General features: G+C 37.0%; 1 protein-coding gene across 1 annotated transcript in view; it reads left to right on the plus strand.

Moving 5' to 3' along the window:
• Positions 1 to 3,111: 3,111 nt before the first annotated feature.
• LOC112912909 (leucine-rich repeat-containing protein 7-like) overlaps positions 3,112 to 16,525 on the plus strand; it is a gene marked incomplete at its 3' end in the record, with an annotated part of 122,052 nt that continues 108,638 nt past the window's right edge. Inside the window, 5 exon segments of the mRNA XM_072745170.1 lie at positions 3,112 to 3,274; positions 3,468 to 3,601; positions 4,259 to 4,446; positions 7,095 to 7,267; positions 11,283 to 11,388. Coding sequence (XP_072601271.1) covers positions 3,112 to 3,274; positions 3,468 to 3,601; positions 4,259 to 4,446; positions 7,095 to 7,267; positions 11,283 to 11,388 — 764 coding nt within the window.

The raw sequence follows: 16,525 nt of genomic DNA on the forward strand, positions 1-16,525 counted from the left end.
CAATCATAAGAAAAACAACAGAAGTCTCAATAGAGGGATTTCTAGAAAATTCCTGACCAATATACCTCAAAACTGTTAAGACCATCAAAAATAAGGAAAATCGGAAAAGTGTCACAGCCAAGAGGAGCCTAGGAGGGAGGATGTGATGACTGAATGCAATGTGGTATCCAGGTTGATACTCTGGAGCAGAAAAGAACATGAGGTAAAAACTAAGCAAATAAGAGTAAAGTATGGGATTTAATTAATCAATATTGATTAACTAAGGGTAACAAATGTACCATACTAATGTAATATAATTAAAAGGGAAAGTGGTAAAGGGTTATATGGGAGCCCTCTGTAATATCTTTCCTTTTTTTTTTTTATAAATCTAAGTACACTTACTCTTAAAAGAGTACAAAAAAAAAAGATTACATTCATGGAATTCTAAAAAAAGAGGCAGACTAATAAATCCCCCATTCCAATGACCTCACTTTATGTAGGAAATTAAGATACACATTGACTCATGGTCACAAAAATTATTACATGAAATACATTGAGACTTCTACTTAGTTCAGTGTACTGCCCTCTCTATACTAAGTTGAATACAATATCAACGTATTTCTGAAGACAAATAGAAAATTCATGGCTTTAGTTTCCTGTTACTTGCTGATCCCATTTCATGGGTACAGTACACAAGTACTGTACATAATTCAGTACTTTATCTACGTGGCATCACTTTAATGAAGCTCACAATGACTGGTTGCTACTAGATTTAACTGGAAAATACTAAATAGCACCTAAAAAATATAATATTGTACATTTTACCTTTTTAGTCAAAAGAATATACTAAATATGATCTTTTCTAAACATCATCTATGTGGCTTTTCTCTAACTCAGCGATTCCTTAAGGAGGGTTTGAGTGTGTGTGTTTCGCTTGCAGTTATTTTGTTTTCTACAGGAAATGAAAGCTAACCAAGCTGTATAAGAAAATTTTTGAAACAAAGAATACTTACAGTAGAAATTAGCAGTACAGACAGCCAATAAACATTTATGGAGAATTAGCCTTTATGTCGAGGTTAGGATGCATAAGATGAGCTTAGAGCATAAGCTGTCCAGCACTATATTAAAGTGCTTTATATCCATTATTATATTAAATCCTTACATAGTAGATTTATTACTATTTTCTTTCACAGCCAAGGAAATTGAGACCTCGAGAGGTTAAATGTCTTGCCCCTATGGACTTTGATGCTGGAATGTTGGGGGCATTATTTTTCCAATGTGCAGTAGTTTATTTTATTATTATTTTTTGCTAAACTTTAATTTTTTCTCCATGTATCCTCATATCATTCTTGTAAATAAATGGAATTTACTTATTTATCTGAATAATTAATAGCACGTGCGCGCACGAGAGAGAATATATATATATATATATATATTATATGCTATATATATATATATCTTCTTTATCCATTCATCTATCAATAGACACTTGGGCTGCTTCCATAACTTGACTATTGTGCATAATGCTGAAATAAATATAGAGGTGCAAGTACATAAATTAGTGTATTTGTGGGTTTTGGATAAATATCTAGTAGTATGACTGTTGAATTAGTGGTTTTGTGTTTGGGGGGTAAATACCTGGTAGTGTGATTGCTGGATCATAGGGTAGCTCTATTTTTAACTTTTGGAAGAACCTCCATATTTTTCCAGAGTGGCTGCACCAGTGTGTATGTATTCCCATCAACGGTGCAAGAGGGTTCCTTTTTCTCCACATCCTCACCAACACTTGTTTCTTGTGTTTTTGAGTTTAGCCATTCTGACAGGTGTGAAGTGATACCTCATAGTGGTTTTGATTCACATTTCTCATTTCTCTGATGATGAGTGATGTTGAGCATCTTCTCATGAGTCTCTTGGCCATTTGTATGTCTTCTTTGGAGAAATGTCTATTCAGATCCTCTGCCCATTTTATAATTGGATTATTTGTTTTCTGGGTGTTGAGTTGCATCAGTTCTTTAAATTCTTTGGATATAACCCTTTATTGAATATGTCATTTGCAAATATCTTCTCCAATTCAGTAGGTTGCCTTTTAATTTTGTTTACATAGAAGATTTCAAATGTAAAATGACTTTCGCGTGTCTGAAATAAATCCAACATAATCATGATATGCTGATGATCCTCACCTTCTTTATAAACTGCATTCAGTTCAATCTTCCCTGGGAGTTTTAAAAATCTTTGCTCATGTGTTTGGTTTTTATACATTATTCCTGTGTGCTTTCTCTGTGGGTTTATGTTTTTCATTAATTTTTAGAAAATTATCAGGCCTTATCTCCTCAAATGTTTCCTTTTATCTATATATTCTGTATCGTCTTATGGAGTTTGGACTAACTATGAATATGAGTATGATATCATAAGTGATATTAAAATGCTATTTAATAATTATTTTGTGAGGTCTTTTTTGAAAAAGTAACCAAGTAGGGGTAATTTTTTAAATGTTTATTTCATCTCCATAAAGAAATTATTTCTGCCTCTCTACCTAAAACTATCCAAGATTAATTCTCCAGAATTTGAGATATGATAGATCATTTTAAGAGTATTGTCAGCTCTTTGAACTATTTAATGTACCAGTTACTGACAGAGACGTTTCTAAAGCATAGGCCACTGATTCTGGTTTAAAGAACAAAACATGAATTTTAAAAAGCAAATACCTAAACTATAGTAACAAAAATATTTAAAGAATAAAAATATATTTTGTGTGTGATGAAAAAGTCATTTAGTTTTTTAAAAGATGATGCAAAGATTCAATGTATTTAAAGTCCAAGGAATTCATCAGGAAATGAGTAGTATCATTTTAACTATCTAATATTTGAGAAAATATGTCAAGCAGTCTTTATAAAAACATTTCATAAATTCAGCAGTCCATAAACTATATTAGACGACTGATATTCCATAAATCTTCTCTTTAGAAAAGCTTAGAAAATATTCTGCACTCTGAAAATCACCATTTTGAAAGCTTAGGAAGGCTGCAGATCACCATAAGCAAGAATTTCTAATCTCAATATTCAAACTGAATAACTTTTATTGATTTTTCTCACTTTATTTGTAGGGTAAATAAAAATCTCAGATAGATAAAGAATGGAGATGCTGAGAAGAAATGCCAATAGTTGTATAGTGTTGGAACGGAAAGGTTTTACTCTAGCCTTCAAGATTCTTCCCGCTGGTCTAAGAATTAATTTGACAGCAGACAGATTAACAGGAGGGGGAACAAAAAGTTTAATTGACTGTGTACAGCGTTCCAGTAATGAAATTAAGACCCAAGAAATGACCAAGGCAGGCAGTTTTAACACTTTTTAGACAAAAAGACAATAAATCTGTATGAAATTGACAAGACAAAGAAAATTTATGTTTGGAGGTTTCAGTAAGGAATTCTAAACAGACTTTGGACTGGGCTGAAGTTGCAAATTAGTAAAATATAAGCTCTGTTTATACAGCTTCCATGGCTCTGAATTCCCTCTCTGCTAGTAAGAATGTCTCTACCTTCTGGTACAAGGAAAGTACCTTTCACGTGGAGAGTTATTTCCTGGTTTCTAGAGACAAAAAGGAGTCAGAGTGTTCCTACACTCAAGTAAGTTTTAGTTCAAAATAATCAATTCGTCAAAGTGGTACATTTTGGACTACCTGCCCTTGGATCCTACAATGGAATATTTATTTGGGCTACATAAATCATACTAATGTTTTTTCATAGACATTTGAAATAATCAAGTACTTCAGCTAATAGTTTAACTTGTAATTTAAATTGATTAGAGTTAAATTAAATTCATTCTACTAAAAGCATAGCTGAAAAAAATAAATAAAAAAGTAAATAAATAAAAGCATAGCTGCCAGTGGCTTCACCTACCTGGTAAGCCCAAGCTGTGCTCCTTTTTAATTACCTAGGATGCGTGTATATCTGAGGCAAGCGCTGTATTTGCATATCTAACAATTTCCTTCATAAGTAATTACAGCATAGGTTTCCCTACCTACTCATCAAGTTTTGTCAAGTGTTTTTCAGATAAAGCTTATTAAAAAGAACAAAACAGGAAAACACAATTTGCAGTCATAACTGGCCACCTGTTCTTAAGGAAAATACTTGAGACATCCTAATTATTAACTCCTCCATTTCCTGCGTTTGTAAAATCACTGAGGACGTTGATTGTAAATATGCACCACAGGCATTTCCAAAGGTTATTCATATACCAAGAGAAACATGAGAAATGAAACTTTTTTTTTTTTTAATTATTAGAGACACATCAATTTCTGTATCAATCCAGGCCCGGTCAGGAGGTGGAAACTACATCAGTTGTTTAACAAAGGGAATTTAAGGAAAAGAACAGTTACGCATGTGCCAGAAAACCGAAAGGACAGAAGGGGGACAGGGACACTGAGGGATCACAGAGGTGAAAACTGTAGGAAGCGGCTGGCACCTTCAGGGTAGGGAATAAATGGCAGGGGGTCGTGTAGGGGACTCAGCCCCGTAGAGGCTGGTGCTGGTGTCTCTGAGGGACCGTGATGAGGCTGCTTCTGGGTTATGTGGAAAAACCACCACCTGAGCTCTGCTGCTGTTGCTGACGCTGAGTGTCACCCCAAGGGAGCGTTGCTGTTGGGATGCTGACATGACCAGGGATGAAATAGAAGGAGCAAGCCCCACCTCCGGCCTCCAGCCTCCCAGTCTGTCTCCAGTCCCCCCAGTTGTCAGGGCCTGACACTGAGCTGCCTGTCAAAACAGAAATGGCATTAGCCTCAGAATTGCAAAGTAGGCCAGAGAGACGTAGGCCCCCTGCCGAAAGGCAAGAGCTTACGCGTTCAAAATAAAACAGGTGTAAGAATATAATGATAATAAATAAATAAATAAAATAAAACTAATGTTTGCTTTTGCGGACTCAATTTTGGCGTCATTTCCTCCGGACTGCTTTCCCTGCACTGACAGAGAGCACCGTGTCCCCAACTGGCACTTGATAAATGTTTTGGAGCGAGTGAATGAATCATTTGATTTTAAAGTGAACAGTCAGTTCTCATCATCAGCATCGTGCCTATATAAATTGGAGATTTTTAATTCAAACTAAACAATAATAGAGGTTGAGGAAATACTTTTAGTTTCCCTGAAAAGCAGTCATTCCACAATTAGATATCCTTTGAGGAATCAATTTCAATTCACTTTGAGACAAACTTCCAAACGAGTTTCCCTTTGAAACTCTGAAGGACACAATTTGCCACTGTGATCAATAAGTAAATAAAACTGTATCGCCACTAACTCTGGAATTTGAAAGGAAATCTTGATGAATCATTCAATTGAAATGTATTTTCTCACCGAAAATGATTGTGGAGGCTTTTTTTTCAGATGACAATCAGATTGGGGCCTCCATTTTTACAAATACCGCATCCGTTGACCTAGGCCTTTAATTCGCAGACTCCAAGGTCACACATGCAAATAAGGAAACTAATTTTTTGCTTTCGAACTTTCCCTTCCCCAGAAATAAAATAAGTCTTCTTTGCCTGCTTCCAGAGGCAGCAGCTTTTCCCTCATTGCCATTTCTCATGACTGCAACGTCATGACGAGGTACCAGGAATGAAATCAATTAGCTCTGTTTGCCTTTCCAGAAGTAGATTTTTCTAAGAATGGCATGTATCTCCATGTAGTCAGGTGTCCTGGGGTTTCTGTCAACAGTTTCTACCAGAGACATTAAAGGAAAAAGAAGTATTCCCTAATTGTACCAGGATAAACAACAGTAAGTAAAAGTATATACATTTATACTCTGGGCTCTACAAAGGAAATAGACGTATTATATAGTCATGGAGCAAACCCAAGAGCATATTCTTGAGCTGTGAATAGGGATTGTACGTCACCCCCCAAATAACAGAAAACTCTATTTAAAATAATCAAAATAAAATTGACATCCACCTCCCTTATGTGCTGAAATAGTAATATTTAGACATATTATCTTAAATTGGATTAATAGAAAAAAAAAATGCATTTGGTTTCAGGTTTCACGATAAACCAAAACTAAAAGGCGATGCAAACGTCAAGGAGAACTATAAAGGGGGCTGGATAGAGTTGTGTGTTGATGGAAGATGTAATTAATTAGGGCAGCTGGGGAAGCTTCACTCAGAAGGTGACATTTTAGTAAAAACCTGAAGTAGCTGAGGGAGTGAACCATGCAAGTATCTGGGTGGCGGTTAGTTCTAGACAGAGGAGATGGGAATCCCAGCACCTGACATGAGAGCAAGAGTGACGTGTGAACAGCAAGGAGGCTAACACGGTGGAGTAAGGAGGGGATGCATTCGTTTGACGGGGCAGGGAGGTGGGTAGATAGGATCCTGTGAGGAATTGTAAGGGTTCTGCATCTTCTTCTAAGTAAAATGGGGGCCATTTGGAAGGTTTTGAACAAGTAGAACTTGTGGCCTGACATGTGAAGTTGTGTTACGTCCCATTGCGTTACATACAGAGCAAGTTACGTTACCTTCTATTACATTACCTTACGTTCCCCGGGTCACTTTGACTGGGGTGTTGAGAAGAAGTGGGAAGTGGGGTACGTGAAGTCAAAGAGACCCGTCAGAAAGTGATTGCAATAACATAGGCAGGAAATAAAAGTGTCCTAGATTGAGGTCGGAGCAGCGGAGGTGGTGAGGAGTTGATTTCTGGGTAAATCTGAAAGGAGTGGCCGGAAGTTAGGACCTGAATTTGTAAACTGGAGATACCGTCTTTCAATAAGTAATAACAAAAATTAGGAACTCGCAATTGATCACCAAAGCGAATGCTTACCGAAGACGGAAGAAGAAACTATCAATTTTGAGTTATAAACTGAAGTTACTAAAATGCATTTTGAAAAGCTAACAAATGCCATAAATACCATTAATTCCAGGAAAGTAGCATACAAGCACACCTCTATAACGCTCTTTTCCCCCTATGTTTTGGCTTCATGCTCTCTGACAGTCTTCATGTGACATATATTTTACAATACCAGTTTCTATGAAGATAATAGAAAAATAATCCAATCTTTACTCTGATTTTTATCACTGATAGTTCGAAACATTGATTTCAGCTTTATGATTTCTCACTGATATGCCTTGTAAAATTTTAGGATTGCTGCCAAATTTGGGCCGACCTCTGGCTCCATACATCTCAAGGCTCTTTCTCCTCCTCCACCGGCGTACTTAGGGTGCTGGGAACCAAAGGGGATGTTCGTGTTCAGTGTGTCCTCTGGCCCCACACTCACATGTCCTGATGCCCAAGGCAGTTTGCACAAGAGCAGGAGTATAACTAGAAGTGCAAACAGGATCGCAAATCTTATAAATATATCCCACTAAACCTCCATGGCCACGCAACGACTTGCGTCCAGCCCCCTAAATGCCGCTGGCCATTCCATCACTACCTGACCTGAGGGAAACCACAACATAGGACAAGTCAGGATGGAAATCACAATTAAAATAGTTTACTTTTAGCCCGACATTCCAGGACAAGGCATGTACCTGCGTCCCTTCCCTACCGCAGAATCCTAACAAGTGACTACAGCCTTTGGGACTTCGAACAATACAAACGTATTATCTTATGGTTCTGGAGGTCGGAGGTCTTACAGTTCGCATTTCATCATGGCTTTGTTCCCTTCAGAGGTTTCATGGGAGAATTTGTGCCTTGCCTTTTCCACCTTCTAGAGGCTGCCCGTGTCCGTTCCACGAGTGGTCCCTTTCTCGCTTCACTTCATTCTCCGTATCAGACGGCACATCTCCGGCTCTGACTTCTCTGTTACTACATTACTTTCTCTCTTCTCTGACCCTCCTGCCTCCCTCTTATAGGAGCCTTTGTGGTTACATTGGGGTCACTCAAATAATCCAGGATAAGCTCTTTGTCTCGAGATCCTTATGGTATCAGCAAATTCTCTTTTACCAAGTAAGGTCGCACATTCACAGGTTCTGGGGATCAGGGCATGGGCATCCTTGGAAGTCCGCTACTCAGGCTCCACGGCCTGGCCTCTGCTCCCAAAGATTTATGTGTGACTTACATGAAAATGCACCTGCCCCGGCGCAAGGTCCCCGGAAGTCCCATCCATTAAAACTTTGACTCGAGTACAAAACTCATCTAGAGCTCATCAGCTTGGAAGTCCCAAATTTCATCATCTAAAGCATCTAAATTAGGCATGGAAAGAGTTCTGGGCATAATCCATCCTGGAACAAAGCTCCTCTCCATCTGTAGACCCGTGAAACTAGAAAACAGTTCATCTGCTTCCAAAATACAATTGTGGGATAGGCATGGGCTAACGGCTACAGACATTCCCGTACAAAAGGGGACGGAGTGGCGGATAGGAGTCCGAGAGGGTCCTACACTCAGGAACCGTTTCAGAATCCAACCAAGAAAACTCCATTAGGTCTCAAAGCCTGGGACTAACCTCCGTGGCTCAAACTCCACATGCTGAGTGAGTCACATACACGAGTTTTTGCAGTCAGGTAGGTTGAATCACCTGCTGCCTACCTCTAGAATTTGGGGAGTCTCACCGTCTTCCCTCATCGTGTCCTCTCTCTGTCCCTGTCAGCCCCTGCTGGCAGTATTTCTGCTGATGCAACAATCTTAAGAAACTTGTGGGTCTCCCTTATCTATCCTGATGATTTCTTCACTGAACAAGAAGTTCCTTTACACATCTTCCTTGGATAATCCCACCTCTATTGCTGGCTTCTTCTAAGATGTCTGGCAGGTTCCATGAGACACCTAACTAGTTTCTTCAGAAGGCGCTGTGTGGATGGATGGATGGATGGATGGATGGATGGATGGATGGATGGGTGGATGGATGGATGGGTGGATGGATGGATGGATGGATGGGTGGATGGGTGGATGGATGGATGGATGGGTGGATGGGTGGATGGATGGATGGATGGATGGATGGGTGGATGGATGGATGGATGGGTGGATGGGTGGGTGGATGGATGGATGGATGGATGGGTGGATGGATGGATGGATGGGTGGATGGATGGGTGGATGGGTGGATGGATGGATGGATGGGTGGGTGGATGGATGGATGGATGGATGGATGAGTGCTCCGACCTCTTAATACTTATAAGGCACTTACAAAAGTTTGCCCAGACACATCCCTGGATTTTTTTCTAGAACACACTTTCCTGGCAATGAATCACCTAATTTTAGCCTCTTTTTTTTTTTTTTTTTTTTGGTAATCCGGATAGGATGAGAATTTCCCATCAAGTCCTGGTTTCTTTTTGCTTAGCAGTTCTTTCAGTGTATCTGTTTCTTCTTGCATTTCACTGTAATCAGCAAGTAGAAACCAGGACACACCTTCAAAACTTTGCTTGGAGAGACGCCTGGGTGGCTCAGCAGTTGAGCCTGTCTGCGGCCCAGGGCGAGATCCCAGGTCTGGGATCGAGTCCCACATCAGGCTCCCCATAGGGAGCCTGCTTCTCCCTCTGCCTGTGTCTCTGCCTCTCTCTCTGTGTCTCATGAATAAATAAAATCTTTTAAAAACCAAAATAAAACTTTGCTTGGAAATGTCTTCAGTATATACTAAGTTTACCTCTTGCAGGTTCTGCTTTCCGCATAACTGTATGACACAGTTCAGCTACTATATAACAAAGATCCCCTTTCTTCCGTGTTCCGCGATAATATGCTTTTCATTTCCTTCTGAGCTGCCACCTAGTAGTGCTTTTAGTGTCGTGTTGCTACCAGCATCCTTTCGTGATGATTAGGTAATGTCTCAGATGACACAGATTTTCCTTACCGTGCTTCATTCTTTCACTTCCTCCAGAGTCTTCCTAGCAGAGAGTCATTATCATCCTTACTTCTACGAATACTGCATTCAAAACAATCTCAGCTTTTTCTGTCACAAATTAATAGCCAGAATTTTTCCAGTTTATGTCCTCTGGCCAATTCCAAAGCCACTTCTACATTTTTAGTTATTTATTATGGCAATGACCCCCTTCCAAGTTCCAAAATATGATTCCCATTGTTGAACTCTAACAAATTATGACAGATTGAGTGGCTTAATACAACACAAATTTATTATTTTAAAGTTCTATAGGTGTCAGAAAGGCTGTTTCTTCTGGAGGTTCTAGAGAAATATCCATTTTCTCTCCTTTTCCAGCTTCTGGAAGCCACCTATGTTCCTTGCACCATTTCAGCTTCTGCTTCGGCATCATATCTCCATTTTTGCCTTCTCTGATCTTCCAGTTTCCCCTTCTAAGTATACTTGTGACTACATTGGGCCACTCATATAACCCAGGATAATCCATCCTCTCCATCTCAAGATCTTTGAATTAATCGTACCTTTCTTCTCCTTTTCCATGTAAGGTGACATATACTCAGTTTCTGGGGCTTAGGATGTTCACATCTACAGGGAGCTATTATTCACTTGACGACACTACCCACCCCCCGCTCCGAAAATTTAAAGCACATGTCCACACAAGACCTTATTAATAGCATATTCATAATAGCTAAAAGGTGAAAAAAATCCAAATGTCCATTAACTAATAAATGGATATACATGATATAAGTTGCCCATACAATAGAATATTTGACAAAAAAAAGAACGAAAGACTGATATAGATGGACCTTAAAAACACTACGGTATGTGAAAGAAGCCAGAAACAAAAGGCTATATATTGTATGATTGCATCTATCTGGGATGTCCAGAATACAGAAGTCCACAGTGACAGTAAGTAGATTTGTAGTTCCCAGGGTATTAGGGTGGAGAGAGTGACTATGGGGTGTTTTGGGGGAGGTGATGAACATGATCTAGAATTAGATAGTTATGGTCACACAACTTTGTAAGCATACAAAAAGCCACTTAACTTTATATCCTGAAAAGGTGAAATTTATGGTATGTGAATTATGTTTCCATTTTTAAAATCTTAAAAAAAGAAAACAATCTTAATTTTGCAAATTGCACAAAACGTAGCTATGTGAACACACGGCCAGGCTTCCTTCCAGGATCTGGGAAGGAGGAGTTCGTGCAAGAAGAGGCCTGAAAGTTTGAACCTCATTAACTTAAAAGTATTTCTGCCTCTAGGCAGAAGCAACAGGATTTGTTGACAGACTGGATGTCAGGAATGAGAGACGGATCGTATTTAATAACGACTTCATGAATTAAGACCTAAGCAACTAAAAGATTAAATTTCTACTTCTGAGTAGATTACTACACCAGATGCAAGGTGGTTGTTTATTTTTTTTCAGTTCTCTTTTGTTTTAATTGTGGGGGGAAAGCACATAATGTTAGCTACCCTCTTAACACATTTTTAAGTATACAGTACTATATTTTACTATATATTTATAGGTAATTATAAGCACAATGCTGTGCCGCAGATCTCTAGAGCTTTTTCATCTTACGTAACTGAAGCTTTACACCAGCGAACAGCAGCTCCCTGTGTACTCTTCCCCCTGTAAACCACCACTCTACTTTCTGATTCCATGGGCTTGAATACTTTAGATGCCTCGTGTAAGTGCAATCATGTAGTATTCATACTTCCCTGACGGACTTATTTCACATGGCGTAATGTCCTCAAAGCTCGGCCGAATTGTCACACGTTACAGAATTTCCTTTTATAAGACGGATTAATATTTCATTATATATTTTATATGTTATTATATATAAATAAATATCAACGTTTCATTATATATATCAAATTTTCTTTATTCATTTATCTATCCATAGAATAGACATTGAGGTTATTTCCACATTTGCCCATTCGGAATAGAGCTGAAATGAACATGGGACTGCAAATAAATCTTTGAGAGATTTCGATTCTTTTTGATATATACATAGAAGTGGGACTGCTGGATCATATGGCAATCCAATTTTTTAATTTTTTAAGGCACTTCCATATGATTTTCCATAGTAGCCTCACCATTTTGCATTCCTACCAACAGTGCATGAAAGTTCTAGTTTTTTTCCACATTCTTACCAACATTTGAGGGTTTTGTTGTTGTTGTTGAGAGTGACTATCCTAATACATGTGAAGTGATCTCATTATGGGTTTATTTGCATTTCCCTGATGACTAGTGATGTTGAGCATCTTTTCATACACTTGCTGGACATTTATATGTCTTTGGAGAAATGTCTATTCAAATTCTCTGTACATATAGTAATTGGGTCCTTTCTCCCAATTGGGTTGTAGGAGTTCTTCTATATTTTGAATAGTAATTCTTTATCAGATATGTGATTTGTGAATATTTATTCTCATTCATTAGGTTGCCTTTTCACTCTGTTGATTGTTTTCTTAGCTGTGCAGTTAATTTGATGTACTCTCTCTTGTCTATTTCTGCTTTTGTTGTCTGTGCTTTTGATATTATATCCAAGAAATCATTGCCAAAACCGTTTCATGAAACGGTTTTGTGTGCTGAGCCATGAGGCTCATGTTTCATGAAGTTTTTCTCCTATGTTGTCTTCTAGGAATTTTATTGATTCAGGGCTAACATTTAAGTCTCTAATTCATTTTGAGTTGATTTTTGTGTATAGTGTAAGATAAAGGTCCTGTTGTACTCTTTTACAGGTAGATATGCAGTTTTCCCAATACCCTTTGTTGAAGAGACTATCCTTTCTATATTGTGCATTGCTAAATGTTTTTAGATCATTTTTGAGTGGACCTATTTCTGGGCTCTCTCTTCTGTTCCCTTGGTCTATATTGTCTCTCTTTATACTGATACCTTTACTGTTTTAATTATTATAGCTTCATAATTTTTTTGAAATTGGGAACTGTGAGAATTCAGCTTTGTTCTTTGTTCTCAAGATTGTCTTGGCTATTTAAGATCCTTTGTGGTTCTGTGGAGATTTTAGGATTACTCTCCATATTTCTGTAAAAAATGTCATTGGCATTTTGAGAGTGATTGCATTGAATCTGTAGATCAATTTGGTTAGTATGGACATTTAAAAAATATTGTATCTTGCTATCCAGGAACATAAGATATCTTTCCATTTATTTATGTCTTTTTCAATTTCCTTCATCCTTGTTTTATAGTTTTCAATATAGAAGTATTTTACCACATTGGTTAAGTTTATTTCTAAGTATTTTAATTATTTTGATCCTATTATAAGTGGGATTAATTTCCTAATTTCCTTTTCAGATATTTTATTGATAGTTTAAAGAAATGCAACTTCTTTTTTTTAAGGGTTTCATTTTTTTTACAGTAAGTTCGAGGCCCAATGTGCAACTTGAACTCTGGACCCCAAGATCAAGAGTCATATGCTGTGCTGATTGAGCCAGCCAGGCCTCTTGCAATTTTTTTTTTTGAATGTTAATTTTATACCTACAACTTTTTCAAATTTGTTTATTAGTTGTAACAGATTTTTTGGTGGAGTCAAGGTTTCATAACATTTAAATCATGTCATCTGAAAACAGATAATTTTACTTCTTCCTTTCTGATTTGAATACTGTTTATATCTTATTCTTGCCTATATGCTCTAAGATTTCCAGTATTGTGTTAAATAGAAGTGGTGAGAGCAGGCATCCTTGCCGTGGTCATGATCTTAGAAGAAAAGGTTCATTTTGGGGCAGCCCTGGTGGTGCAGTGGTTTAGCACCGCCTTCAGCCCAGGGCCTGATTCTGGAGACCCAGGATTGAGTCCCATGTTGGGCTCCCTGCATGGAGCCTGCTTCTCCCTCTGCCTGTGTCTCTGCCTCTCTCTCTCTCTCTCTCTCTCTCTCTCTCTCTGTCTCTCATGAATAAATAAATAAAATCTTAAAAAAAAAGAAAAAAGATTTTTAAAAAAAGGTTCAGTGTCTTACCATTGAGTAAAATGTTAGGTGTGGGCTTTTCGTATATGGCTTTTATTATGTTGAGACAGTTTCTTTTTATTCCTAGTTTGTGGAGTGTTTTTATCATAATAGGATGTTGAATTTTGTCAATGCCTTTTCTGAATCTATTAAGATGATTTTGATATTTTATTCTTTGTTATGCTAAAGTGGTATATCTCATTGATTGATTTTCATATGCTAAAACATTCTGCATCTTCAGGATAAATCCCACATGGTTATAGTGTGTCATTCTTTTAACGTGCTATTGAATTCAATTAGCTTGTATTTTGTTGAGGATTTTTTGAATTATGTTCATCAGGGCTAGTGGCCTTGGTTTTCCTTTCTTGTGATGTATTTTACCTAGTTTTGGCATCAGAGTAATGCTGGTTTCATAAATGAGTTTGGAATGTGCCCTCTTCTTCAGTCTTTTGAAGAGATTGAAAAGGATTGGTTTAATTCTTCTATACATATTTGGTAGAATTAACCAGTGAAACTCTCTGGCTCTGGATTTTCTTTGTAGGGAGATTGTGATTACTGATTCAATCTCCTTATTTGTTATTGGTCTGTTCAGGCTTTCTATATCTTCATAATTCAGTCTTGGTAGGTTGTATGTTTTTAGGAATTTATCCATTTCTCTAGGAAACGTCCAAATTACTGATGCTTAACTATTCATAGTAGTCTCTTATAATTGTTTTTATTTCTGTAGCATCTGTTGTAATGTCTCCCCTTTCATTTCATAGTTTGTTTATTTGAGGTTTCTTTTTTTTTCTTAGTCTCGTCAAACAGATGTCCATTTCCTTTCAGAAAAACTACTTTTAGTTTTATTGATTTTTCTATTATTTTGCTGTTCTCTATTTCATTTAATTCTCTAATTTTTATTATTCTTTCTTTTTGCTAACTTTAAGCTATGTTTGTTTTCTTTTTTCTAGTTCTTTGTTGTGTGAAGTTAGGTTATCCATTTGAGATCTTTCTTTGTTTTTTAATATGGATATTTATCACTATAAAATTCCCTTGTAATAATTGCTTTTGCTGCATCCCATGCGTTTTGATATGTTATGCTTTCATTTTTGTTTGTCGCCAGATATTTTCTAATTTCCCTTTAATTTCTTCTTTGGCCCATTGGTTATTCAGGAGTATGTTATTTAACTTGCACATATTTCTGAATTTTCTAGTATACTTCCTGTCAATTTCTAGTTTCATTCCATGTGGTCATCACATAGACCTGGTATTATTTTAATCTTCCTAAATTAGTTAAGACTTGTTTTATGACCTAACAGGTCATCTATCCTGGAGAATGTTTCATGTGCTCTTGAGAAGAATGTGTGTTCTGCTGCTATTGGGTGAAATGTTTGTATATGCCTGTTAGGTCCATTTGGTCTATAGTGTTGTTTCAGTCCTATGTTTCCTTATTGATCTTCTGTCTGGATGTTCTATCCATTAGTGAAAGTGGGGTTTTAAAATCCTCTATTATTATATTGCTATCTATCTCTGCCTTCAATTTGTTCAATATTTTCTTCATACATTTGGATTTTTTGATATTGGGTGCATATATATTTATAGTTATTATACCTTCTTGGTGGAATGACCTTTTTATCATTATATAGCTTATTTCTATGTCTATTTAATTTAAAGTATTTGATTTAAAGTATTTAATTCAAAGTCAATTTTGTCTGATATATATATGATTTCCCCTATTTTCTTTTGGTTACCATTTTCATGGAATATCTTCTCCCACTCGTTCACTCCCAGCCTGTGTGTCTTTAAAGTGAGTCTCATGTAGACAGCATATAGTTGGGTCTAGTTTTTTATATCCATTCAGCCAAAAAAACAAAACAAAAACAAACTCAAAAGCCATGACTCTGTGTCTTTTGATTGAGGAATTCAATCTACTTACATTTAAAGTAATCATTGATCAGGAATGACTTACTATTACCACTTTTTAAAATTTTTTTGTGTCTCCTTTGTAGCTTTTTTTGTTTTTTTCCTCTTGTGATCTTCCTTCGTGTTTTGTTAACTTTTTTGTAGTGGCATATTTTATTCCTTTCTTTTGTGTGTGTGTGTGTGTGTGTGTGTGTGTGTGTGTGTGTGAACTATAGATATGTTCTTTGTTTTTCTTATGAGCTTACAAAAACATCTTAGAATTATGAGAATCTATTTTAAACTAATAACCCCTTAATTTCATTTGTATACAAAAACTACACTTTTACTTCTTATACAACTCCCTACTTTTATACAATTTATATACAATTTAGAACCGCGAGACTGTATGTGATTACCAAAGAAAGGAGTATGAACAAAATATAATAGCAATAATTTATACAGACTATAACTGTATATAATAGATAAAAGTAAAGTCACCCCAGTAAAATAAGAATCTGATACCCAACAGTCTCCTTCTACCTACCTTCTCTGGCTCCACAAAATGCAATTCTGTGGTTGGTATTAATAGGTTCAATTATTATTTGGGGACCATTATGAAAGGCAGAAGTCTAAAATGACCCCCAAGATCTGAACCTATTGAAATACAGAAGTCTTCTCCCAGTTATTCAAACACTAATACAAGTAGTGCCAGGAAGTGACTTTGCCTTATGTAATTAAAATTCCAAGTCAGCTGACCTTAAATAGAGTGATTATTCTGAGTGGATCTGACCTAATAAGGCTACTATAAAAGGGAATGGACTCTTTTTAATTAAAGATATTAGAAGTGTGAGAGGGCCAATGGAAGAAGCCATATTTCAAGGAATGTAATAGCTTCTGAGACCTGGGAGTGACCCCAGCAGAGGAGT

Source organism: Vulpes vulpes, unplaced genomic scaffold (genome assembly GCF_048418805.1).
Source record: "Vulpes vulpes isolate BD-2025 unplaced genomic scaffold, VulVul3 Bu000000691, whole genome shotgun sequence".
Classification (NCBI taxonomy): Eukaryota; Metazoa; Chordata; class Mammalia; order Carnivora; family Canidae; genus Vulpes; species Vulpes vulpes.